Source organism: Stenella coeruleoalba, assembly GCF_951394435.1.
Source record: "Stenella coeruleoalba genome assembly, chromosome: 4".
Taxonomy (NCBI): domain Eukaryota; kingdom Metazoa; phylum Chordata; class Mammalia; order Artiodactyla; family Delphinidae; genus Stenella; species Stenella coeruleoalba.
The window spans coordinates 20,586,114-20,613,278 of NC_137149.1; the positions used below are offsets into that span (position 1 = coordinate 20,586,114).

Genomic DNA, 27,165 nt, shown 5'->3' on the forward strand with positions numbered 1-27,165 from the left:
GTTGGGTCTTTGTTGCTGCGCACGGGCGGGGACTGCTCTTCGTTGCAGTGCGCGGGCTTCTCATTGCAGTGGCTTCTCTTGCAGTGGCAGAGCACAGGCTCTAGGCACGTGGGCTTCAGTAGTTCTGGCACGTGGGCTCAGTAGTTGTGGCTCGCGGGCTCTGGAGCACAGGCTCAGTAGTTGTGGTGCACAGGCTTAGTTGCTCCATGGCATGTGAGATCTTCCTAGATCAGGGCTCGAACCCATGTCCCCTGCATTGGCAGGCGGGTTCTTAACCACTGAGCCACCAGGGAAGCCCTGAAGGGATTATTTATGGAATATTTGGTTAACTGATTTATAATGCTGTTATCCTGAACAGTAGGAATAAAATCAGATCTCTGCGTTTTAAGTTGCAAAGACTTACGATGACATATGGCCTTTCTTGATTATCTCACATAATGTCTTAAAACTTGAAAACAAAAGAATTTATCTTAGAGCACTCTATGACAGTTTCTATTTAACTTTTCTTAACAATGACTTCAAACAGTTGTTGCATAGAGAACTTCTAATTAAATAAGAAATCTTTGACAGATGTGGTATGTTTCATATTGTAACTCTTAAGATTTAGAAGAGCATACATTTAGTCTTAGTTGCCCTTTTAAGTTATGTGCTGTATATTCAAGGAAGGGTTAAGAAAAAGGGTTAGCTCTTAAGTATTCTGGGGGAAAAGATGATCAGCTAGAGCATAAGAAGCCCTGTAAGAGAAGTATTCCAAGGGTGTTATAAACACACAGAGGAGGAGTGCCTGCTTCACCAGGGAAGAAGGGTACGGGCAAGGAAAGGTGTCAGGAGAAACATTGATGAGAGTTTAGTCTGCAGGACTAGAAAGCTCACTCACGAAGACTCCATGGAATGAAAAAAAGAGGCAGAGCAATAGAAGATTCTCCAAAAGGAAACCAAGAAGGAGCAGCCAGAGAGGCTGAAGGAGAACCAGGGGAAAAGAGGTGACACCAGAGCTCCAGGAGAGGAAGAGATTTAGCATTTCAGGGAGAAATCACATGTCCCATCTTCCCCTTGGAGTTCCATGACCTATAAGCATACTACAGGTTGGAAAGTCCAGCAATAAAGATATTTCATGTATTGTTTGTTTAACCTAGCATTTACCAATATAATTTGAGCAGAGTCAGTGAGTGTGTGTGTGTGTGTGTGTGTGTGTGTGTGTGTGTGTGTGTTACATCTCACGGAGGGTTGTGTTCTACAAAATACTATTTAGGAAATCTTGGTCTAATTCATCCCATGATTGGCTGCCACAGTAATACTTACAAAGGTCAACTTCGATGTTTCTCAGTTACTAAAGAAAACAAACCGACAGTGGCTCCTCATTGCCTATAGACTGGCACCCAGACTGGCCTGAGGTGTCCTGTGCCCTCCTGGCCATGGCGCCCCCTGCCCTTTGTCCAGCCCCACTTTCCTTGAGTACATAGACACACAGTATTGAGAGCATGTCCTTCTCCCTCAGCTCACCATGTTTTTCTGCATCTGCTTCAATATTTCTTGAGGGTACAAATAAAATAATCCTGTCCTCTGGCCTCTCCCCCCTTCCGGTGGAGATCTTAGCTCTCCTTAAAACTCCTGATCAGGCATCAGTTTCTCCACAGCCTTCCCTGCCACCCCTGCCATGGACGTACTTTACTGATACATTAATTATACTATATTAAATCAGTTTTTTTCACTTTCATGTCATAGTTTTCCTTTTCTTCTTTTTTCCTTAGCGCTCCGTTCATTTATTCATTCAGTAATTCAGCAATGTAACTGTATGTCTTTTAATTTTCTACTTATCCTTATTGGTGTTTATATATCTTTTCTGTAAAAAGGGAAACTTTCTAAATAGTAGGAACTCATTAGATACTTGTTGAACTGATCATTACGTGTCAGCTAATCATAAGTGTAAGTCATGGGGCTTTAAGTCAGTGGCGTTTTAGTCCAACTGTCTCTTCCTCTCCCCTGGCACCCACGGTGGAAACCCGACACGTTGGCTAAGGGCTCCTGGATCCTCCTGAACTGTGCCTGGGAGGGCTGGGCTGGGGCAGAGTGCTGTCAGAGAATGTCATCTCTGTAATAATAATGCAGTTGTTTCAGGGATGTCTGCTGAACTCCTTCATGAACTCGGTATATCAACAAGGGGTGTATGTAGAGCAGTTTGCAGATTTAGCTAAAATAAAACTCTAAATATTTAGCATTTAAGCTGATGGCTGCTTTGCCACCACTATATTATCTTTAGACTTCAATAACATACTTCAGGAGTTAAAGGAGAGTACATACTGTCAGAAATGTGTAAAGAAAATTTTTCTTTGTTTTTAGGATAGACAGTATACAATTAATTTTTAAAAGAAATGAGGCCATTAGTTTTAGAAAAGTAATATATTTCTATACTGTTTTCTCTGTGAAAGAGAATTTTATATTCATCTTGCACTCTATTCAGGGAGTTTTAATTACTAAAGTATCATAAGAATCTTGAAATAAAGGACTGTCTATTTATATGAAGGTCCCATTAATGGAGTTCAAGAACAATGCCATATTGAGGCTCGTACATAATTTCCTTTCTTTATAAAATCACCTCATTTATATTGTCATGGTTTGTGTGCCTTTTTCAATTTTGAATTACATTATTCATAAGCATATTTTGATAATACATAGAAGAAAGCAGGTTGATATATAAAATACCCTCATTGAATTCATAAGCATTATGATAAGCAAAATCCTGTGAAACAGGTATAGTATCTCATGTTACAAATGTGGGAAGTGAGGCTTGAGAGATTAGGCAGCTCGTCCAGAGTCATACGACTAATAGTGGGCAGCATGAAGATTGGAACTCAGATCTCTTTATTGCTAAAGACCTTATTCTTTATTACTACGTATATAGCTACCAAGATGTTCTAAAGGATTATGTTCCATATTCCATGAACCAGTCTTTTACAAAAATTCTAAGAATAGTGGTGTTGACTTCTCCAGTTCAGAAAAAACTCATGGCTGCTTCTAAGTCCACTGGACTCCTCCCCTCCCAGCCCCCCTTGCAAGGTCCCCAGGATTCATGCTATAGTGTCTTGCTGGAGAATGCTCCACGATGACTGTCACAAAGGCACCCCTCATAGAAAATTATTCAACAGTACCAGTATGACCTCTATAGGCGTTTTCCCTTCACTTGCATTTTAAACTATTTTCAAGAAAGTATTGTTAATATTTTGAAAGCCACCAGGGAGAGATATTTCACGTGCCTCGTAATCCATTTAAATAAGTGAAATTTCAGTGTAGGGAGATTTACTCCTCACGTCTTATGTAAATCCCTCATGTTGCAGTTTCTCTGCATCATTGGAAATTAAAACAGCATTTTCAATGTCAGAACCTTCAGATCTTTGAAGATGGCTATTTTAGGTATAATATTTTTCCAGGAAGATACATCTCAGCCAAGAACGACTCACAAGGTCACATAGCAAGTTGATAACAAGATCAGCGGTCAGGACATGTGAACTGTGGCTTTGGAGGACCCGTCAGGCTGGTCAGTCGTGCTGCTTTCATCTCCAGGAGGTTATGAATATTTTTTAAATGCTTTGATTTCAGTATTTAGGATAGAAGTCTATTTAGTTTTTGATTCAGTTTAAATTATCATGTGGATGTTCCCTTTTTCTCCCCAAAAGAAGCTTTGTTCTTTGATGTTTTTCCCTCTAAAAGAGGCAGTTAGTGGTTCTAAGAACACATCATTTACAATTTGACTAACCCAGACCATATTTACGTTCAAGTGAAAACCTGCTTATCCTGAGAAACATTGAGGCTCTGGCTATCTCCTTTTTCACTTTCCCAAGACTGAGTCCTTATGCTCTGTATAAATCATGGTTCATGAGAGAGAAAATCACCTCCTTGTGGGGTCCTAGATGCATAGCTTCTAGGTGGGCTTTTGCTCCACTGCTTTTGAGGACTCTTTGGATGTGCTACTTTAACATTTGTTTATTGAACATTTTAACATTAATTTAAACATGTAAAATTCCGTTCTTTCCCTTCAATTCCCATCTCATTTTTAGTTCTGTTCTCAATTGTAAATTATTTTTTGTCACAGATTTGGCTATTTTCCAGTCAAATCTTATTTCTTGTGTCTGTCTTCTATTTAGTTGATCTCCTTGTTATGGGAAATCTGTCTAATGTGGGTGCTTCCCTTTCTTGTGACCTCAGTTCTTCTAGGAAGTATTTAAGTACAGATATTAAAAGGTTAATGCCATGCCTGTAATGCAACACTGAGCAGAGTATGTATGTGGTGGTGGACCTTGCTTGGTGAGAAAGTGAAAGAGGAACTTGTACAAAAGAAGTGACTCTACCAAGTTCTATGATATCATGTCCTTGCAAAATGAAAGCAGGCATTAACTCAAAGAAAAAAGCCAATTGGTCTGTTTCATTTTTATGAATATTTGGACATTATTAAATGTAACTCAGTGTTCTCTGAAATCTTTATTGTATGGAAACAGAATCAGAAAGAATATATATATTTATATTTAACATTACATGTGATATAAATATATAATTACATAATTGTATAATATATAACTTATCCATAAAAATATAAATTATACATAATTTTTATAATTTTATAAATGCATAAAAATAAATATAGGGTATTTATAATTTTAGAAATCTATAAGATACCTAAAAATACATCATATTTTTTCAATTTAGGTTCCTCTATAATTATATGCTCAAGATTGTAAATAGAAATAACAGGAACCAGAATTGAGAGAAGTTTCTCAAGTACAATTTTGTCACTAAATGTTGTTTATCTGTTAATGTTTATAGTATAAGATTGTAAAGACAGATCAGACAAATGGATTGTGTTCCTAAGTTTTCTTTTGTAGAGCTCTGATTCATAGTGACGATGGTGGTGCTGATTGCCTGTGGCCCTGATGCTGGATTGTAACCGATGCGTAGTGTGGATTACTGATTGGAGATTTGGTGTCTGGAAATCATGAAGCAGGAGGAATGGGCAAGAGGCTTTGGGGACTGGTAATCAGATCTGAACCCTTTGACTCCAGGGTCAGTGGCTGAGCTAGGGCAAGTTGTGAGTGACATAAACCACTCGTCCGAGGACGGATCCTTAGAATGATGGAAAACCGATGGTCTGAGGTTCCTCAGTGGTACTTTCAGAGTATAAAGTACTTTCTGCCTCAGCAAAAAGTGAAGACATTTGAGAACCTTCTTAAGCTTTAGCACTACCCTTGAGGCTCTCTGAGTGCCTGGACGCTGAGCCCTAAAGCCTATGGTACTGGACTTGACCCAGGTCTCAAATATCCCAGAGTATTCATACCAGAGGCAGGCTGGATCCCAGCCCCAAAACTCAGCACATCAGTGGGGGAAATTCTAGAGGTTTTCCCAGGACTAGTCTCAGTAAGCATTACAGTGTATTAATTTGAATTCCACTTAACTCAAACTTTTGTTATTACCGTATACATCATGTCTATATGTATACATATCATGTATCTGTACACATATACATATACCTTTCCTATGCATGTAGTTTGCTGTTGCAGCTACCCCTTGTATGCAGTGAAGGAACACATTTGGTTCACTGTGCCAGGATAAGTTAAAATGAACATTTTGCTAGAATGGATGTGCCTGACTGCTTTGGATCTTATATGTGTATATTTGGCTTTGTAGAGGCAACAGAAGTGAAGGAACTAAAATTAACATGTGTTTTTAGACATGCAAGCAGTGTACCAAGTCATTGCCAAAAAAATGACATTCCATCTATGCTACAGTCTTCAACATGCGGGACAGTTTATCACCAAGTGATATATGACTGAATGCCTGAATTTTGAATTTTTTAAATATTAAATTCTGTTTATATTTCCCCATTGGCAGGACATAAGTGAGTTCTCCAACATCTGTCGTTTTAAGAGCTGAGATGTCTGTTCCTTCTTATGCAATACGGGGCTTAGAGCCCCAGGGATCTACTCTACTACCCATCCCCAACCTCATTTTTGTGTCTTGGGATGACCAGTGTATGTTTTCATCCCTTTCTGAAAAGAGGTCTTTGGTTGTGTACTTTATTTGATAGGAAAGAAACACATGCACTCACTGAACTCTCCCTGAGCATGTGGACCTCATTGTGGCCTAGGTCCTTTCTGTGCAAACTAAGAATTATGTTAACTGACTCTTCTGCCAAGTGTGTTATTTATGTTGATTTGACTTAGACAATATCTGGCTACTGTAGAAAAACCATTGCCACCGCACTAAAAGAGAGAGAACAGATTTCTAAGAAATTGGACTGGCAATTCTGTTCTTACATGTCAGTATATTCTGAAGGGACTGGTATCTCTAAATCAAGAGGTAAATGTAAAGAATTAAATCGGTAAAACAAGATCAATATGCAGAAGAATGGCTCAGAATTGAGATCTGTGATTCCATCAGGTTCCTTGTGTCTTGGAATTTAGTAAAAACAAGGAAATGGCCTCAATTAAGTCTTTTCTTTTACCTAATATATTCGGAGAGAATGATTTGGACAATTTCTGAGTAACAGTTCATCTCTGTCAAAATGTTCTTCCTTTAACGAAACAATAAAACAAAAACCACCTTCTTGAGGGAAGAGCATTTTGTTTGGCCAGAGCAAAAACTTGGCACTTCACCCTGAAGTACTGCTTTTCTTCGTCCTTGTGCCTCCAGTACCCTTAACGTACGCCCGCTGGGATGGAAGCCACTCTTCTTGGTGGGGGTCATCAGTACTTTTCCTGGTAGCTGAGTTCATCCTGCCAATGAGAGTGTAGACTGTGGCTCTTTATACATGGGATGAGAGAACAGGAGAGAGGATGAGGGGGAGTTAGGCAGGGCTTGTGTTAGCAGTCTCTTTCCTATTTAGTCTGTTGCTCTCTCAAGTGATGGCTGAGCGAATGTACAGGGACGATGCATATAGTTGCCTAGATGGTATCTAAGTGGGACATTACAATGGGCTGTTATTCCTAAATGCAGGTGGTGCTGGTTAATAGAGAAACCAACTTGGCATTATCTTGCTCTTTGCCCCACAGTGAGAGATTTCCTGGAATGTGGGACTTTTAGGTCTAAAACCAGGCTAATCAGGGGTAAATGGGGACAGTTGGTCATACTAGTCACGGTTCTTGAGATCAGTTATTGAGAAGTCTCTTCACAAGGAACATATGAACCTAAAACAATCAGAAGCTACTATTAGTTACACAGTTCACCACTACTACCAAAAAAAAGCAGAATCTGATTTGTTACTCGCTACTGTTGATGACTGTAGGCTATTATTTTTAGGGGTAGGAATGGTATTTTGCAGAAGCTATGAAGTATACATCAGCCTGCTGGAGTCTATGTGGTAGCACCAGAGATGACAAAAAGTTTTCCCCCAAAAAACCTCACCCATTTGTAAAAGAAGATTGAGCTCAAATTTACTCACTGAACAAAACTATATCAGATGAAAAGGGTGAAGAGTGGAGATGCTAATTTTATGAATTTCTTCCTTTTTTAACATTTTAGGCTGACCTACTTTTTGTCAAAACATTTTATGACTTGAGCACATTCAGATATAGCAAGATCTCTGCCAGGACAACTGTGGAATTCTCACCTGTGCAAATAGACAGGCTGTTTTTTCCAGCATCTTTGAGGTTTGAAAGGGGCAGGTTTATGCTACTAGCCCCTTGCCATCTGTGCAGTGTGTTGATTCAGAGATGTAATTTCTATTGATGATATGATTTCCTCTGACTTCTGCCCACTCCTTGCTGGGTTTGCTTCACCCGTTGACATGAACTTGGCTGAAATGACTGCTCTGTTGGCTATTGAAGTGGGTGAATTAGTTGCATGTGTGATAGCACCTTTCTGCTGTGTTCTTATTATTTTCAAAATTGTGTAATGGGATAAGTATGTTATTCCTTTAGAATTAGATACCTTTTTCTAAGGCTCTGCATTTATGTAATTCCTTTCTTCTAGAGACCTCTGAATAAACTTTATGGTTTTTATTCAAGATGGATTACACTTGCCACCATCACATATATCAGAAAGCATGCTTGTTATTTTTGGAAGTAGGCAAGTTGAATTAAATCAATTCTCTGTGGACTGATTGGATCTGCCTCTTAAATGTAGTCTGTGACTGTATTGAGTTCTCATTCACATCATTCTCTTTACCCCTATGTTATGCCCCCTAAATCGACAGGGATATTTGGTATGTGCTGAATACCATATTTCAAGTTGTGTAGCCACAAAAGCTCAGGTTGATGGACAAGTACACCTCAACTCCGTCTACTCCATCTGCCCTGTCTTTGCTTTGCCGACCTGTTGGAATCTTCTTGAGGATAAAGACCGCATTTTAAACCTTGTTGTGTTTCCCACAGTTCCTAACACAATGTCTTGCTCAATATGCATGGGGACTTTTGCTGATAAATTCACCCTCAATTACATCATCATCTAATCATGGGAATTGTCTTGATTGCTGTCAGCTCACTTGTAAATAGAGCTTGAAACATTTAAATTAATTGGTTTGTAAGCTTAAAATACTAGTTCAGATGTAGGAAAGGACCTTTTGAGAGGAAGTGGTGAATATTTTTCTTCCTAAATTTGCCTTTGGTGGTGGATTACTGTGTCTGAGACTCCACATTTCTTAGGAACATTGGTAAATAGAGATCCCTGGAACATGCAAAAAACAGAATTAGGCTGTCTTAGACTTGTAAGACTTCCTTTGATTTTCAGTAGCAAATTTTTGGGATACAAACAAACAAAAATGTTGAAGACAATATGTGACAAACGAGTAAGGCAGTTGCATTACCAGCCTGTGCTCTCATAACTGACAATTTGTTTCTCATAATTGGCTTCCATTTGGATTGTTATTTAAAACTCAGCATTTTTGACTTGGACATTGTATTTATGACTTGTCTGTGTGTGTGTATGTATGTATATATATCCCCTATATTTTTTATCATATTTATTTCTCTTCTATTTCTTTCCTTTATTTTTGCATTATAATTTGCATATAATCTTAAAGTTTACTTCATAATTTTTAAGATGGTGAACATAAGTTTTTCCTTATTATAAAATTTTCCTGTTCATACGATTAGTCTTCTTTTACATGATTTTTGAGGGGAAAAAAGCTAAACAGTTATTATGCAGAGAAAGAGTTTCCCTTTAGATAATTTAAACAATAACACTCTTTCACTTAACCAGCATTCTTTTCTTCTAAAGATTCTTACAATGCACAGATCTCATATTGTTCTCAGAATTCTTATCAGCAAATATATTTTCAGCTTCTTTTGAGCTCCCTTCATGTGCATAAGAAAAACACTGCTGTCTAAAAGAACACTCACTTCCATTTTTAGAGCTGGGGGTTCTTAGACTGTGTTGAACAGTATCATTTTTAATAGCCAGCCACTGACTTCGAGTTTCTTGTTCCTTATTATGTAGTTATGTAGTGTTATGCTTCAGTCTGAGCTAGACGTACTCTCTGTCACTAGAATAGAGCTGCCGGAATATGACGTGATGGTCGGGAAGATGTAGAAAGCAGAATGCTTTCACGCTCCATAACCGAAAGCCTAACTTAAAAGGGCTTAAACTGTGGTATTTATTAAGTCCCATAACAAGACTTTCAGAGGTAGGGCCAGCCTGGGGTTGGTTATGCAGTGGCTCAACGGGGTCTTCCGTGGCCCAGGTCCTTTCATCTCTCCTGCGGTCCTCAGTCAGCTCCTCGGCCGCCGCTCGGGCATCACCTCTGTCCGTGGTCGGCCTCACCAGGCAGAGGAGGCCTTTTCCCGAATGCCCTGTGGACTTACTTTCTCTTCAGTAACCACAGACGTGTCATGTGCTCCAGTCTAAACCCACCACTGCAGAAGAAATGGAGTTTCCGTCATTGGCTTAGCCTAGCAGTTTCTAAATGGGTCTGCATATTAGAATCTCCTGGAGAATCCCAGGCCACGCCCCAGAGCAGTGCAGTCACACCCTCTGGGGGCTGGGTCACCGGCATGAGCAGCTTTTGAAGCTCCCCAGGTGATTCCATGGGCAGGCAGGTTTGGAGGCCAAGGCTGAGCCTGATCCAGGTTCCCTCTCTTGGCTGGGCTCTGGAGTCACCTGTTCCAGAGTGCTTGACCAAGGGAGGGGTGTGCATGGGGAGGAAGCCATAGGTCACCACAGACCCCAGCCCTGGAGTACGAGTGCCTTATTTTGAGTTCTGCCCTCTCTACCTGATTGTATAAACCTTGGAAATATGTTTAAATTAATGTTTCTTCGTCTGCTAAGTGAGAATAACCATACCAATTTGCAGCATTGCTTAACAATTAAATGGGGGAAAAAAATCCTTAAAAGTTCCTAGCACTTTGCCAGCCATGAAGTAGGCAGTCTGTAAACATGCACCAGAGTGCCCTGGTGGTAAAGCATAAGTAATAGTAAGAGAAGGGGAGATAGAAGTTATTGCTGCTGTTGTCGTAATTATTACTATTGCAGTTATTACTTGAGAGGATGGTGGACCAGATCATAAGTTCTTACTGATCTGTTCTGGTTGTACATTAGAAGAAGCACCTTGGGAGCTTTTAAGAAACACCAATGCCTGGCCACACCTAGACCAGATAAATCAGTCTCTGTGGGGTGGGACCTATCATCAATATTTTTAAAAAGATTCCCAGGTGATTTGAATGTGCAGGCAGGTATGAAATCCACTGGGCTAGAGCTTAGGAGAGTGAAAGTATGAGGAAAATTTTAGTTAGGTTGGTTTATCTGACTGTTCCAAATGGACCAGTTTGTGTCACTCCTGTGGCCGCAAGAAAACAAGGTTTTTGAGCTAGTTTGGGCAATTCTTTGCTTGGTTTATGCCAGACAAGCTCTTCTATCACCTCTGTGCTCTCAGTGATAGGACTTTCTTCCAGCCATGCCACTTACACACATTATTCTATGGGCCTCAAGAGTGGATTAACTAACAAGTGACCGAGTGCTTCCTTGTTTCTATTTAAAGTCTGTATACATCCCTTAAATTTAAAAATTCTATTCTATTTACTGGGCTTACTTTTAGTTTTCTGAATGTGAATTGTGCAGTACATTTTCCTAGTTTACACAATGTGTGTTTTCCATTAGCTGCAATGCAAGACCAGTTATGGACGTCTTGTGTAGAAACCTGCTGTAAATTTTCTCCTAGCTTTCTGTAGGCTTCCCTAAGAGTTAGAATTTTTAGGTGTGTTGTTTACTAGGCCTTGGGTATGTTTTGTCATATGTTGAAAGATCACACCGGCTATAAAAATAAGACGGTGAATAAAAAGCCACAAAAGCTATAAACATCTGTAAAAGAAGTTTTCTAGTCGAGGCTGCTTGTCAGAGGGAAACTCAGTGCCTTTTGATGGTGTGCAGCTGGTGGCACGTGCACTTTCAGAAATGGGGCCATTAGGGGGAGCTGTCAGATATATGGCCTGCCGTCCTGTGGGCCGTAGATCTGTCCGCTGGGCTGTGTGTAACAGCAGCCCATGGGGCCACCCTCCTATAAATGCCACCCGTAATTCTGTTGCCAAGTGGATGCTTTATAGAAACAGGTTGCCATCTTTTGGTCACAAAGCCAACGTTACCAAGAGAATTAGTTGGCTCCTAGGAAAAATCTGGAAATTTCAGCATGGGCTTCACAGTCTCTGCCACACTGAGAAGCACACGTCAAGGCTGAGCCCTGGTCAGTGGTTAGGGCCACTGCACGACGCTGCCTGGAGCTTTCTTTTCTTCTCAGAGGATCTGTCATGTGGAGTCCAACGTGAGGTCAGATGCTAACCCAGTTACACAAGACACCCTCTTCTCTGGAGGCACATTTGAGTGAACAAGCTGGGCATGCTGGGCTGGGAGAGAGGAGCTGGGTTTCGGGACTCTGCTGCTGGCCAGGCCGCATCTCGGGGCTTACAGCAGGGCCGGTCCCAGGAGCACCGGGTCACCTCTGAGAAGCCATTTCTGAGACAGTGTTTCTGACATCTGAGATGGCTTAATTTTTACCAAGTCCATCATCCTGATATCAAAAAGGGCCCCTCTAAAAAAAAGACAGGATCTTTCAAGCAGAATGGTGATGTTTTAAGTTTTAAAATAACATGAAAGCAAAAAAATAATAATAATAACAAAGCAATTTTTAAAAAATCTTTTTACTTTTTATTAAAAAAATTTCAAACCTACAGAAGCAGAGAGAATAGGTTAATGAATCTCCATGTACCTCACCCAGGTTCAAACAAGTATTCATTCTTCCTCCATTTATAACCTCCCTACCTCCCAACCATAAAACTTGGAATTTTTATATGTAATATTAAAATGATATTTAATTCAAGGTTTAGGTGTAATTATATTTTAGAATGTGTTCACCTAGATGATGATGAAACTGAATCATGGACATCCTGTGATCAGACATTTTTATTCTAGACCAGTGCTATTCAAAGTATGGCTGAAAAAACAGGACCAGCCCACAGACTCTTTGTTTCTGGTCTGTGATGAAATAAGTATGAAAATTGTGAGGAAGTGTTTAGAACTTTTATAGCATTCTGACTTTGCTGCACATCTAAATGCACAACCAGTTTTTTTTTTAGTAATTCATTTTAAATATATTTTAGAAAAGCATCAGTCAGCAGCACATTGAGAAAAACACAGTCTTGCACTACAGATGGTTCCAGAAGCACTCTTCTGTACAGTGCTTTTGCCGTTTTGCCACTCAGGATACATTTAGTAACATGCGGAGATACTTTGAGTAGTCACAGCTTGAGTGGAGGTGCTATTGATGCCTACTGGGTGCATGGGATAGCCCCCCTCCCAACCAAACAAAGAATGATCTGGCCCTAGATATCGTAGTACTGAGGCTGAGGAACCCTGCTCCGGGTCACAGCGGAGCTCTGTGCCTTGTCTCAGGGACGTTTGGCAAATGAGTCTTGCCGAGGTGCAGACTAGAAAGAGGCTAAGACTGTCTGTATATGATCTTGCCTTGCACTTGACGTGCCATATTCCACTTTGGAAATTAGTGAGACACTCTGCAGATGGAAAAGTCCGAGGGTTAAAGGACATTGCCCCAAATCCTTTAAAAACGGAAAAATATAATGTAGCCCTTTTAAGTTACAAGTTGCCCATTTCATCTCTGCCGAAGTTTGTAGTAGGTCCAACAGGAGAAAGTCAACCACTACTGTAGCAGCTGAGAAAATGGGAAACTAAAACCTTACAAAATTTTTGTTTATTTCATATTTAAGAAATGTATAACTTAACAAAATGAAATTCATGCATTTAAGAAACTCACAGCTCGTATTTAAGAAATTCATGAACCTCTGCTTCATGAGGTGTTTTGGATTTTCTTTTAAACTTAGAAATAGGAAATGATCATCTAGTAAAAGGCTTTGTTTTTCTGAACTCTAATAGGGTAAATATTAATAGCTATAAAATAACCTTAATCTAGAAAACATAATCAAGTGAAATTAATTTGTACCAGAAGATAACTTTTAATGCTAACACACTTGTGTGTGTGTGAGAGAGGGAGTGTCAGAGACACTTGTGTCTACATCTGTTTCCTCTTTAGTGAGTTTCTTCTCTCAAATTGTACTTGATACCCAGGTTGCTCACATGGAAATTATTTCATTAACAGCACAGACACTCTTGGTCTCGTTACAGCTTTGAGCAAGACAAATAGAGAAGAGGTTTGTCCATCAAGTGAACAAACGTTCATTTAAGTTATAATAGCCAAGTGTTTCACTCACAGGTTGAACCCACTCATAAGCAAAACGTGTTTATGTATATTCAGAATACCACAGGCTCTGACAGTCTTTATTACCGTACTCACTAGCCTGCCTGTGTTCTTTTAATTGCTTTACTAATTTTCCTTTCTTAACTGTATTGAGGTCAGGCTACCACTGCCGTGAAAGAACATTTATTAACCATCATTCCATGACTTCCTGACACCATTTACACTGACCTCTGACTACACGGGAAAATGCTCATTTGTGATATTTTCTTTTTCTATTTGATTGTGACCTAGCACGAAAACACTCAGTTTCCCATTTTCTCAGCTGCTACAGTAGTGGTTGACTTTCTCCTGTTGGACATACTATAGACTTTGGCAGAGGTGAAATGGGTAACTTGTAACTAAAAGGGCTACATTATATTTTTATATTTTTAAAGGATTTTGGGCAATGTCCTTTAACCCTCATAGGGCATCTGAGGATCATGTATCCGCAGCATGTGGATAATCTGCCCATGATCCATCCTTGTCTTTGGGAGTCTGTGTAATGGGGGACGTGCTTCTTTACCTCCTGGCAAGCAATTCTTAACTAAACTACGAGAAAGCCTCCAATACATTTCTATTTCATAGAATTTCAACATTTAGACCCCTCCAAGATTTATAAACAATGTGATTTTCTCTATCGAGCCCTCTGAAATGATTCTGAAATTTAGTTATTCAGTTTATGTTGGCAAGAAATATAACACTTGAAGTTTCTGTTCCTTTAATAGATGGGCGCTAGCACAAAAATATGACTTGTTATTAGCTACATCTCAAGGTGCAGGGCATAAGAGCTCTATAAATCCTACCTTCTGAATGAATTCTGCCAAGCGCTGTTTGATTAAAGCTAGGCTGATTAGACTGCTGATGAATTCTGCCTTTGGTAGATTACACAGTTTAACTGACAAATAGATTGCCTCCATTCCGTAATGGCTCCCCAGTTACGATGACAAAGGACAAGCTATTTGTCAGTTAAACTGTATAATCATTCAGAAACAGAATTCATCAAGAACCTAATCATTTTGTCTCTAGTTAAATCCAGCTAATGAGTTAAAATGTGTAATTTATACTATGCATTCCATTCTGAAACAGTTACAGACAATTTCCATGATACTTCATTGAATCAGATTTTGTGCCCAGTTTAAAGATTTCATAATGGAGGGAAAGATAGCAGAAGAGAAGTAATGAAGTTAGGATGCGATTCATGTTAAGATGACGATATTGTTGTGCTCTTTGTGGAGGAGGGGTGTTGAGGCTTTTGGAAGTCCAGCAGTATCCAGACATGCTTGCAGTCCAGCCACAGCGGCCTGCAGGCTGTTTTCCAGTGTGTCCTTGGGAAGGTAGTAGATAGCTCAGCCGCAGTAAGAAGCCTATATGGCTTCCGGAGCTTTCTCTGTCACGTGGTCCCTTGCTGTGTCAGTCACTAATTACCTAACCACCGTCATCTTCAGTGAACCTTAATGCAAGGATAGGCAGTGAAGATCAGAACTGAAGCTCTCGTGAACCCTTGTGCACAAGCATGGATTCTTCTGGATTGCTAACTTATGACTGAGTATACTCAGGAATGTTCTAGAGGCAGCAAAGATTTTTTCACAATTTTCAGAGAAAGGAACAGGAACAGGTGCAGGTGTCTTTGTAATAATATGCTCTGTACCACTCAGCTTACTCTCTGTGCCCGACTGTGTTTACCATGTGAAGGGTGCTATTTCTTTAACATGGCTGATTAGGAGTAATGGAAGAAATTAGTAAGGAAGGGGGATGAGATTTTCTGTTCTGAGAAAGAAAATGCATGTATTTCCTCCTATTTCAGTTCATTTGATATTCTTAAACTTGAGATGAGTGACCTGTGACCTCCTGGCTCTTCCTCTGGCATAAAAGCTTTTTCTGGAGCAGGAATTCTCTAATACTTGATTTGGCAACATTCACTATAAATCGGAATCCCTTCCAGGGTGGGCATGAAAGGTCCTCCCAAGGAGCACTGCAAGGCAGTCTGACCAATACGTGTCACGAATTATACCCCTCCTTTCAGGATCTTCAGGAAAAGTATGGACTCTTTGAATAAGAACTAGGGATGAAGGAGACAGACAGGCCTTTGAGCGATAAACATAGTTTCTTCTTTGCTATGGCCTAAGCACTCGGAGAACGCTTCTTTCTAGACTGACAGGGAAATGTGATTTTGGGGTCCTTTGTGAGCTTATCTGAGAGCAAAAACCCCAGGGAATTCCTGGCTACAAATGGTTCTCAGTAAAGAAGAGAGAGTCCAGGCAAATACAGAGCTACTTAATCAAACGGGTCCCTCTTCCAACGGTGATTCTCAAACTTTCTGAAGTGGAGGGACCTTTCTGACATTATAAATTTCACCCCCCACTTTCCTGCCAACATACACATAGAAACACATGATGGCTGTTGCACTTTTAGTGTCTTATAGGAGAAAATAATTAAGTGAAAGTGATATGATTCAGTGGCATTCGTAAATGAATATATTGAGTTAATCACCAATAGGATCTGTAAACATTTGAAAATATCACTATGTGGGTGAGTGTATGTGTGTGTATAAGACATTATTTATTCAATCCAAGCCAATGCATAACATATTTGAGACTTCAAACCTCTGGTGATAACTGCAAAGCCCCTGTGACCCACCAGAATCTCCATATACTGGCTGGGAACCTCTCAGTATCCATAGGGCCGCCTCTAGGATGCTTACCTAAACAGTATCTCCTATGAGGAAATTTAGGAATGAGTGGGAGGGATGGTCTTAATCAGTGATGCTCAGAACTTGCTTTTCACTGCCTTCTCTTCCCTGAAACTTCTCTTAGGATGTCATTCAGCTAGTTGGTCCTGTCTTAGGTTGTTCTCTGCCAGACCTTTACCTGTCATTGGCAGCTGCCACAGTGATGTACCTCTCACTTCTTTACGAGATCTCGTTTTACAGATAAATTGCAGGGAGAAGAGCTTTCCTTTTTTTTCCTTCTCATATACATTGTATTGATATGTTTTATATGCTTTAAAACATTAAGTTACATGAAACATTTGGATATAATAAAAGCTAATAAACAGTCACAGGGGTTCCCAGAAAATTCCTGATCTAAATACTTAGAACTACATTTTCCTTTTAAAGATTTTTTTTTAACTAGGCAGTATTTGAAGAAATAATAGAGGCTAAGAATAATGCAACATGTGAAAAGAGATTGTGTTTATTCAGACTAGAGGGAAAGGCCGTAAACATCGTATTTCGTAGACTGCCAGTAAAACGCAATTACTTTTTTCCTGTTGATTGTGAACAGTCAACTTAAAATACATTTTTCATGTCCTGAAAATTATACATATGGTTACTTCCATTTCTGGCAATATGGTAGACTCCATTTCCTGGAAAAGATACCCCGTACAATGCTATCAAATGCTGGATAAAATAAAGCAAACAGCAAATATCTGATTGTGTAAAAAAAAAAAGTAAAAGTGATCTCCAGGACTCAACAAACAAAACTGAAACCCAACTCCAGAGTGGTGAGGTCAAGTTGAGGGTGCAGCGCCTTGCAGGGTGTTTACAGTTTCGGTGAACTCAAGACTTGGTTTTTAGTGGTGATGGAAAAGGGACAAGCTCTGGGTTCAGGTTAAAGGGCAAGATGGAACCACATCCCCCCATAATTCTGGGACCCCAAAAGACTATGCTCAAAATGAAATCAGAGGCTAGAAATAATCTACTTTTGGCAAACAGAAATGCTCGGGATGTTTAACTGTCTTGAAGTAATTGCTGGCTAGAGAAAGAGTTCTCCTTAGAGTTTGTAACCACAGTCCTTCCCTCAAGTGTGTTTGGAGTTCAGCCTTAAAATGCTTCCCTGACCAGAAAACCCTCGGGCAAGAAGTAAACCTAAAATGGTCTCTGATTGATAGCATCCTGGAGTGCCTGGCAGAAGCAAACACAAATGCTGTCTGGAGGGACTTACCCTCAACCTGGGGGTCACAGGAGTTTAACAGATAAAGACCACCAAACATGAGTTCATGATTTCAAATTCCAGAAACACCCAAGGAAACAAGAGCCATGAGCACGAGACAGGAGAAACCACAAATAGCAGAACTAGACTTCCACAAAGCACATAAGATAATGATTTATCAGATGAAGAAAGTTGTATGAATGCCTGGAATATTTTTAAATAGGCATAAGCAGCATGAATAGAAAGTAAGATCGTATCAAAAATTTAAGCATAATTGAACCAAATAAAAAGTTCTAGAAATTAAAACTACAGTATAGGAAATTAAAAACTCAAAGTGATCCTATTAGGTAGCAAGTTATTCATACCTGAATTGAATTGATCAACTGATCCTAAAGAAATTACATAGAGTGCAATACAAAGAGATGGAAATGGCAAAGGCAGGTTAAGAGACATGAAAAATAGAAAGATCTAATTGGGGTTGTAGGCTTTCATTCAATGACAAATGAGAAGCAAAGCCACTTTCAATCAAAATCAGAATTTACTATCAACAGATCCTTGGAAATTCAAATATGTCAGAAAGCATGAAAAGTAAAGAAATTGTTAAAGTGTGTTGGGCTAAACCACACTGATTGTATAAAATCATAATGATTCCATACCGGGCATTAAAAATCAAGATACAAATGAAATACTGCTACATATAACATGTAAGACAGAGCATTCTACAGGGCATGTTAATTAATACGAGGTAAAATAAATAACTTTAATTGTGTTAAATGCACATGGTAAAAAAAATTTTAAGGATAACCAGTAAAAGGATAGAAATAGAGTTTGTAAGTTCTATAATAATGCAGGGGGGAAAGGAAATCCAAAACATGAAAGAAAATATAGGGGAGAAAACCTTAGAAAACAAACAAGATAAAAGCAGTACACAAAATAAAATGTTAGAAATATATTTAAATATATTATTAATAATGATAAATATACTATTGTATTTTATTTATTATAATGGCAATTAAATTATATTATAACAATATAATTTTTAAATGATAATAAATATTAAAAAGCAAAGTTCACTATCTTAAGAAAAGTGCCGTTGGTTTGGGTTAAAAAAATTGAGTCGTATGCTGTTTACAACAGACGCTTATCATACCTAAGGATATATAGACTGTTTGAAAGTAAAAAGATGAATATAACAGGCAAATCCTAATTTTATTTTTTGCCTCTTTTTTTAAACTGAGATATAGTTGACATATAACATTGTATAAGTTTAAGGCATGCAACCTGTTGATTTGATACATTTGTATATTAGAGTATGATTACATCATAGTGTTAGCTAACACCTTCATCATGTCATGTAATTATTTCTTTTTTTGCAGTGAGAACATTTAGGATCTAGGCTTTTAGCAACTTTTAGCAACTGCATACTACAGTGCAGTTGACTATATTCACAATGCCGTGCATTAGATCTCCAGAACTCACTCATCTTCTAACTGCAAATTTGTACCCTTTGACCAACATCTCAACAAGTCTCCCAAACTCCAGCAGATACTAATTTTAAGAAGCTTTTATAGCTATATTAATACCAAATTAATTTTAAGGTAAAAAGGATGATTACAGAAGAAGAAGGTCATTTCAAAATGATAAAAGGTCCTATTTTCCAGGAGTAGAATAGTTTTAAACTTACATATACTCACCGTGTACCTAATGAGAGTGTCAAAATTTGTAAACTACAGTGATAAAATTATAAGGATATACTGGATATTGGAGTGTAAAATGGTTTATTCACTTTGTAGAGCTACTTGGCCATTCCTAGAAAAGTTGAAGGTGCAGTTCCACTTCTAGATATACATGCCGTAGGGAATTATGCTCATCTGTGTTCAAGTATACATTTACAAGAATATTCAGAACAACATTATTTGTAAGAGTGAAAACTTGGGAAAAACTTAACTGTCCATCACTGGAGAATGTAGCCATTGAATGTAATACTGTACTCACTAAGAATGAATGAACCGGCGCTCATGTTCACAAGAATGTTCCATGTCTTAAGCTGGCCGATGGGTACACGTGTGTGTGCGATTGTTTACATACCGTTTTGTAGGCCTGAAAATTTTCATAATGTCTTTTAAATACCAGGGAGAAAATATAAATAGAACTTGTCTACGTTAACATGAAATATGAAACATATATACACACTACCTCAATTCAAAAAGTGTCTGTAACAGTATTTTTGAAGCTATATTTGAAAAAACACTGCAATTTTACTTTAAACGAATCTGTTTATCCGTGCACTATTTAGTAATTAGTGGCCTGCTGTTTTGATGAAACAATGTTAATTAATTTATTTTGCAATTTATTCCAAGCTAAAAAGATGGTGATGTAAGTTCCTGGTATCAAAGATGGCTAAGGAATGTGGATCATTTTTTCCTTTGTCTATGGATATATTTCTTTTCCTTAAGAGTCTATGACCAGCTGTAAAAAAATGCCTCATTTTAAAAAGTAATTTCGATTTTATAAAAGAACATCTCCTACCTAGGAAAAAAGATTGGACGATAGAAATGCTAACACATATATATGGAATCTAAAAAAAAAAAAAAAAAGGTTCTGAAGAACCTAGGGGCAGGACAGGAATAAAGACGCAGAGGTAGAGAATGGACTTGAGGACACGGGGAGGAGGAAGGGCAAGCTGGGACGAAGTGAGAGAGTGGCATGGACATATATACACTACCAAATGTAAATTAGATAGCTAGTGGGAAGCAGCCGCATAGCACAGGGAGATCAGCTTTGTGACCACCTAGAGGGGTGGGATAGGGAGGGTGGGAGGGAGACGCAAGAGGGAGGAGGTATAGGGATATATGTATATGTATAGCTGATTCACTTTGTTATAAAGCAGAAAGTAACACACCATTGTAAAGCAATTATACTCCAATAAAGATGTTAAAAAAAAAAGGAAATGAAAATACTTAAAGCACAATTGAGCTCTAACTTCTTAAATTTACCCCCAAAACCTGTTGAACATTTGGTTCTGAGCTTTCATTCCCAGGAATCCCTTTGAGACAGTGAACAGTTTGCACCATGTAAACCAGGGGTCCCAAACTGTCTTGCTCCACGAAACCTTTGTGGCATGCACTCCGAAACCAAAAGAAAACGTTAAGTTCAGTTCAGTAAGTAGTTAGATCACAGCAATCATGCAGAATCTCCCTTTGCACAGATAGGACTGCATCGAAAGAAATGTTGTGCGATCTAGTGTTGGAACTGTGAACCACCTGGCAGTTTTAAGACTGCCCAAGAGATTTTGAGTACTCCTGTTTTCCCCTGAAAATTTAAAATAATTCATGACACCACTATGAATGTGCTGCCAGCACCTTGCAGAACTAGATAAAACACCCTCCCACGTACACCTTCAAAAGGAGGGCTCTGCATTCACTCAAATTCATGGTCTCTTTTCACTGACTGCAGGAGAAACCATACAAGTGCTCAGACTGCAGCAAGGCCTTCAGCCAGAAGCGAGGCCTGGATGAGCACAAGAGGACGCACACCGGAGAAAAGCCTTTTCAGTGTGATGTGAGTTTGGCTTCCCTTTTCTTTCCCTAGTGTCCTCCAGTAACCTCTGGTAACAGGAGATATGTATGTGTGTGTGGGTGTATCCATGCATCTATTTGTGCATGTATGAGAGAGAGAGAGAGAGAGAGAGAGAGAGTGTGTGTGTGTGTGTGTGTGTGTGCGCGCGCGCTTTACAGTGCTGATCTGTGTCTATTAATGTCTTGTGCTCTTTATACCTTTTGATTGCATAATCCATGTAACCACGTTGTAGCAATGTTTTTTATCCTAGTTTACTGGCAGCAAATGAACTCTGATTTTCTTTAAGACATGCCTGTACCCTGTTTTAATGCAATTGAGTTGTTCTTCCAAGGTATAAATACATGATGATTCAAGACAGCTTTCATGTGTCTGTCCAAGTCTTTGACAGGTTAATGATAGTTAAACCAGAGATTTAACTGGTTATAGATATTATTTATTTTGTTAAAGCCAAACAATTTCTAAAACATGCATAAACTCCTTTGTTTAAAAAACGCCACTGCCAATTGTTTAGATTTTCTGCTTATGACATTTGAAGTGAAATGAAATTATCGACATAGTTCACATTATTAATGAAAGGACAGAAATACTACCATTGTCAGTAAAATTAATTGGATCATTGATTAATCTAGAGAAAAATGGTTCATCGATGAACAGCATCACCATTCTGTGTAAGATTGACAGTTGACAGAAAATTGACACAGGTGTTAGGGAAAGCACTCACTTCTTGTTCTTATTTCTAACACAAAAATAGCAAAAAAAAAAAGTATTAATGTAGCTCAATGTAAGAAGAAACATTAAAGTTGTAATCTGTGAAATTGCACAGTACATAGTTCTCTTTAAATATTGAGGGAAACTTGAGTACTCAGTCCCCTTGGCATATCCCAAAGGATAAAGGATGGAGTAAGCAGTCCATATGAAAGGAAACTCACAAACGTAAGATGTTTTCCTTGTCTTTCCATGAAACTTTGGTTGTAAGGTTAAGGCAACAACGTACTCCCAGTGTACCTACTCATAAAAATACCTTTATCAACAGTGAACTTCTTTAAGGAGAGAACTACTTGTAGAGAAAGAAATGTACACATGGAGAGCTCTATCCTGGACTGGAGGTACAGCCAGTTTCATAATTTAATGGATTGAACGTTCAATCCATTGGTGCTTTTATTGGAAGCATTTTCATAAAAGCAAAACTTTTTTTGGATTATTTAATTGCACAACTACACAAATAAGTGATGGGAAATAGAAATTAAATATTAACTGTGTATGGACATCTTCCTTCTATCACGCTCTACCTGACTTTTATTTATGCTGAATATTTTTGTGGACTGCTTCCTTACACAGACTGGACCATGATGTTATTTTTTAAAAATTATGTTACAAGCATGATTTTTTCTATCTACTTCTATCCCATTTACTTCTGTCAGATGTTCAAATCTCTCTGAGCCTTATCTGCAGTCCAGACTGGTCTGTTGAGGAGAGATCCAAGTTTAATGCCTCCAAAACTTCCCTGAAATGCAGCCTGGTCAGGGAACTGGCTGTCTGTTCCAAAATCTTATTCTCTTAACCTACCCATTCCAGATAGAAGTCCTCCTTTCTCACCCCACTTCCAGTCTATCTCCTTCCTAAATGGTTCTCAGATCCATTCCTTACTCTCAGTTTCCATTCCCACTAGCGATGCGTAGCCTGGACCCTCACCTTACTCTTTCTTATTACATCCTATCTTATTACATTTCTTATTACATCCTATAAATGTAATAATCCCCCACCAAGGTGACTTTTTAAAAATCGAAATGAAATTCACATAACATAAAATTAACCATTTTCAAGTGAACAATTCAGTGGCCTTTAGTACATTGACGGTGATGTGCAGCCATCACCTCTGATTCCAGAACATTTTTGTCACCCCCAAGTAAAGTTCCATACCCGCTAAACAGTTACCCCTCACTCTCCCCAGACCCTGGCAGGCACCAGTCTGCTTTCATTTCTATAGGTTTACCTATTCTGGATATTTAATATAAATGAATCATACAATATGTGACCTTTTGTGACTGGCTTCTTTCACTTAGCACAGTGTTTTCAAGGATAATCTACGTTGCAGCTTGTGTCAGTGCACCATTACTTTTTATGGCTGAATGATACTCCATTTTATGTATACAACACAGTTTATCTGTTCATCAGCTGATGAACATTTGGGTTGTTTCTACCTCGTGGCTGCTGTGAACAGTGCTGAGACAAACGTGTGTATACAAGTTTTAAGTACCAGTTTTCAGTTCTTTTGGGTATATACCTAGGAGTGGAATTGCTGTGCCCATATAGTGATTCTATGTTTGACTTTTTTTTTTTTTTTTTTTTTTTTGCGGTATGCGGGCCTCTCACTGTTGTGGCCTCTCCTGTGGCGGAGCACAGTCTCCAGACGCGCAGGCTCAGCGGCCATGGCTCACGGGCCTAGCCGCTCCGCGGAATGTGGGATCTTCCCGGACCGTGGCACGAACCCGTATCCTCTGCATTGACAGGTGGACTCTCAACCACTGTGCCACCAGGGAAGCCCTATGTTTGACTTTTTGAGGAACTGCCATACTGCTTTTCACAGTAGCTGTACCATTTTATATTCCCACCAGGAATGCACAAGGATTCCAATTTCTCCTCATCCTTGTAAACACTTATTATTTTCTGTTTTTTTTAAATTATAGTCATCTTAATGGATGTGAAGTGGTATATCATTGTCATTTTGATTTACATTTCCCACAGGATTAGTGATGTTGAACATCTCTCCATGTACTTGTTTGTTAGCCGTTTGTGTATCAGCTTTGGAGAAATGTCTATTCAAGTCCTTTGCCCATTTTAAAATTGTGTTGATTATCTCTGTTGTTGAGTGTGAGATACTGGATACTAGACCCTTATCAGATATGATTGCAAATATTTTCTTTCATTCTATATGTTCTCTTTTTGCTTTCTTGATAATGTCCTTTGATGCACAAAACTTTTCAGTCTCGATGAAGTTTAATTTACCCATTTTCTCCTTCTCTTCATGCATTTGGTGTCATATCTAAGAATCTATTGCCAAATTCGAGGTCATAAAGATTTACCCTTATATTTTTTTCTAAGAGTTTTATAGTTTTAGCTCTTACATTTAGGCCTTTGATCCTTTTTGAGTTGAATTTTTGTATATGGTGTGAGTTAGAGGTCCATTCTTTTGCATTTTTTCAGTCTTTTACCATTGAATATGATGGTAGATGTGAGATTTTTATGAATGTCCTTTATTGTGTTGAGGAGGTTCTCTTCTAGTTCTCTGAATATTTTTATCAAGACAGGGTTTTGAATCTTGTCAAATGCTTTTCTGAATCACTTGAAATTATCATTTTTCCCTTTTGTCCTGTTAATGTGGTGCGGTACATTGTTTGATTTCTTTTTATGTTGAACTACTGTTACAGTCCTGGGATACAGCCACTTGTTCATGGCTTATAATCCTCTTAACATGATCTTGGATTCAGCTTGTTAGAGGTGTTTTTTTTGCGGTACGCAGGCCTCTCACTGTTGTGGCCTCTCCCGTTGCAGAGCACAGGCTCCGGACGCGCAGGCTCAGCGGCCATGGCTCACGGGCCCAGCCACTCCGCGGCATGTGGGATCTTCCCGGACCGGGACATGAACCCATATCCCCTGCATTGGCAGGCGGACTCTAGATCACTGCGCCACCAGGGAACCCCCTGTTAGAGTTTTTGTTTTGTTTTGTCTTGTTGTTTTTTGTTCGTTCATTTGAAGATTTTTTCCTATATATTCATAGGGGTATTAGTCTGTAGTTTTCTTTCATTGTAATATCTTTGTCTGGCTTTGGTATCAAGGCCGTGCTGGCGTCACAGAATTAGGAAGTGTTCCCTCCTTTTCTATTTTTGGGAAGAGTTTGAGAGGATTGGTGTTAATTCTTCTTTAAATGTTTGTTAGAATTCATCAATGAAACCATTGAGTTCTGGACTTTTCTTTGTTGGGAGGTTTTTTGATTCAATTCCTGTACTTGTTATAGGTCTTCTGAATTTTTCTGTTTCTTCTTGAGTCTGTTTTGGTAATTTGTGTATTTCTAGGAATTTGTCCATGACAACTAGGTTATCTAATTTGTTGGCATACAGTTCATAGTATTCTCTTATAATCGCTTTTATTTCTTTGGGTTTGGTAGTAATATCAAAATGTGACATTTTTAATGTAAACTCAGTCATGTGCTTCTCTGTGATGGCGTCTCACAACCTATAAGGTAAAATCTGCCTTCCTACTTGACTGAAAGATTATTATGGTCTTTCTCAATTCTTACTATTTTATGTCTTAATAATCTTATCTGTCAGTATTCTGCAGTTTCTTGGCACTAACACTTAGAGTTTCCTGAAGCAGTGATACCGTTTCATATCTGTCTCTTGTTCCAGGTACCTTGCATACACTGTTCCCTCTGCCTAGAGTCTTTTTCTGCTCCCGTTCCCACTGTCTACCATATATATATGACATTTGAGTGGCATCTGAGCAAAATTGTAAAGAAGAAACTGATACGTATCCACTTCAGTTCTTTACAATTTTGCTCAAATGCCACCTCGCTCATCAACGCCACTCTAACACCTTAGGCCCAGTCGCTCCGTGCTCTGCAGCTCCCCCAGCATGCCATACCTATTCAACTTTAAATATCTTTAGCTACTACACATATGGTAGATGACTTCCAAATCTTTCTTTCCCTGCCTAGATTTCTCTTTGAACTCTGGACAGATATTGTGAGGTGCCTATGAGACATCTCCCCTGTATTCCAGACTGAAATCGTGATCTCCCAGCCTTCTCAAGCTCTCAACATGTTTCCTTTAACTACCCATCTCTCTGAGAACTCCACTGTCTCCAAATAGCCCAAGCCAAAGGTCGGAGCCTCATGCCAGACACCTCTCTTTCCCTGAGCCATGACCAATAGCGTCATCTAGTTGAGCTTCTGTAGTTAGAAAGACACAGTGATCCATGGTTTGTATATAGTCTCTGGTTTCACTACAGTCCAGAAATACGTAGGTGTTATTTCCACTTATAGGAAGCAGTTGAGGCTCCCTGGGGTTGAATGACTTGCCTATCATTCACTGCTTATAACTGGCCAAATCAGGATTCCAGGGATCAAACCCATGCAGCTTCCTTTCAGCCCCAGTAATTCCTGACCCTCTTTGCTTGTCTGTATTTCTCAAACCTATCACCTTGTCTAAGTTTCCATTGCCACCTTCACTTCTCTCTTTCTGTCACCCCCTGCATCCAGTGCAGTAGCAAATCTGATTGGCTTTGTATGTAAGTTGAGAATGTGAACACTTCTTACACCTCCACAACTAACAACCTAGTCTCCTGGAACAACACAATCGCTTTTTAATTGATCTCCCTCCTTCCATCTTTGCTCTTTACAATCTGTCCTCAACTGGCCACCCACAGTGATCTTTCTAAAACCCGAGTCAGATTTTACGTATGTGTGTGTAGATTACATATGTATTACATTACTCTCATTGGCTCAGACGCTCAACGACCGTACATCTCATTTAGAGTGAAAACCAGAGCTGTACCAGAGTCTGGAAGTGGCCACGGGACCTGCACCCCCCGCCCTTGTGCCCCAGCCTCTCTGGCTTCACCGCCCCCTCTGCCTCACTCCAGCCACATGGCTTCTTTGCTGTTCTTTCAGACGCACTGAGCTCACTCCTGTGAATAGGTCTTTGTATTTGCCGTTTCCCCAGCCTGGAACGCCCTTCTCAGGTGTCTTTATGATCTGTTCCTGTGCTTCTGTCAGTTCTCGGCTCAAATTTCTTTCTCTCTTACTTCCATTACTTTCTTAACCCTCACCCCATAGTCACCTTCTCCTTCACTGTACTTACATCCACCTGAAATATTACGTATTTGTTTGTTTAATTATTTATCATTTATTATAAGCTCCATGACAACAGAGTTTTT

At 39.2% G+C, this 27,165-nt stretch overlaps 1 protein-coding gene across 17 annotated transcripts in view; it reads left to right on the top strand.

The window, feature by feature from the left end:
* PRDM5 (PR/SET domain 5) overlaps nt 1-27,165 on the top strand; it is a gene marked incomplete at its 3' end in the record, with an annotated part of 289,496 nt that overhangs the window by 244,180 nt on the left and 18,151 nt on the right. For 15 of the 17 annotated variants that reach the window (XM_079919945.1, XM_079919942.1, XM_079919943.1 and 12 more), the window contains one exon: nt 21,109-21,213. In XM_079919945.1, the coding sequence (XP_079776071.1) occupies nt 21,109-21,213 (105 nt within the window). Of the gene's footprint in view, nt 1-3,428; nt 3,962-21,108; nt 21,214-27,165 lie in introns of those variants that run through there. The other 2 variants (XM_079919947.1, XM_079919944.1) reach the window with 2 other exon arrangements.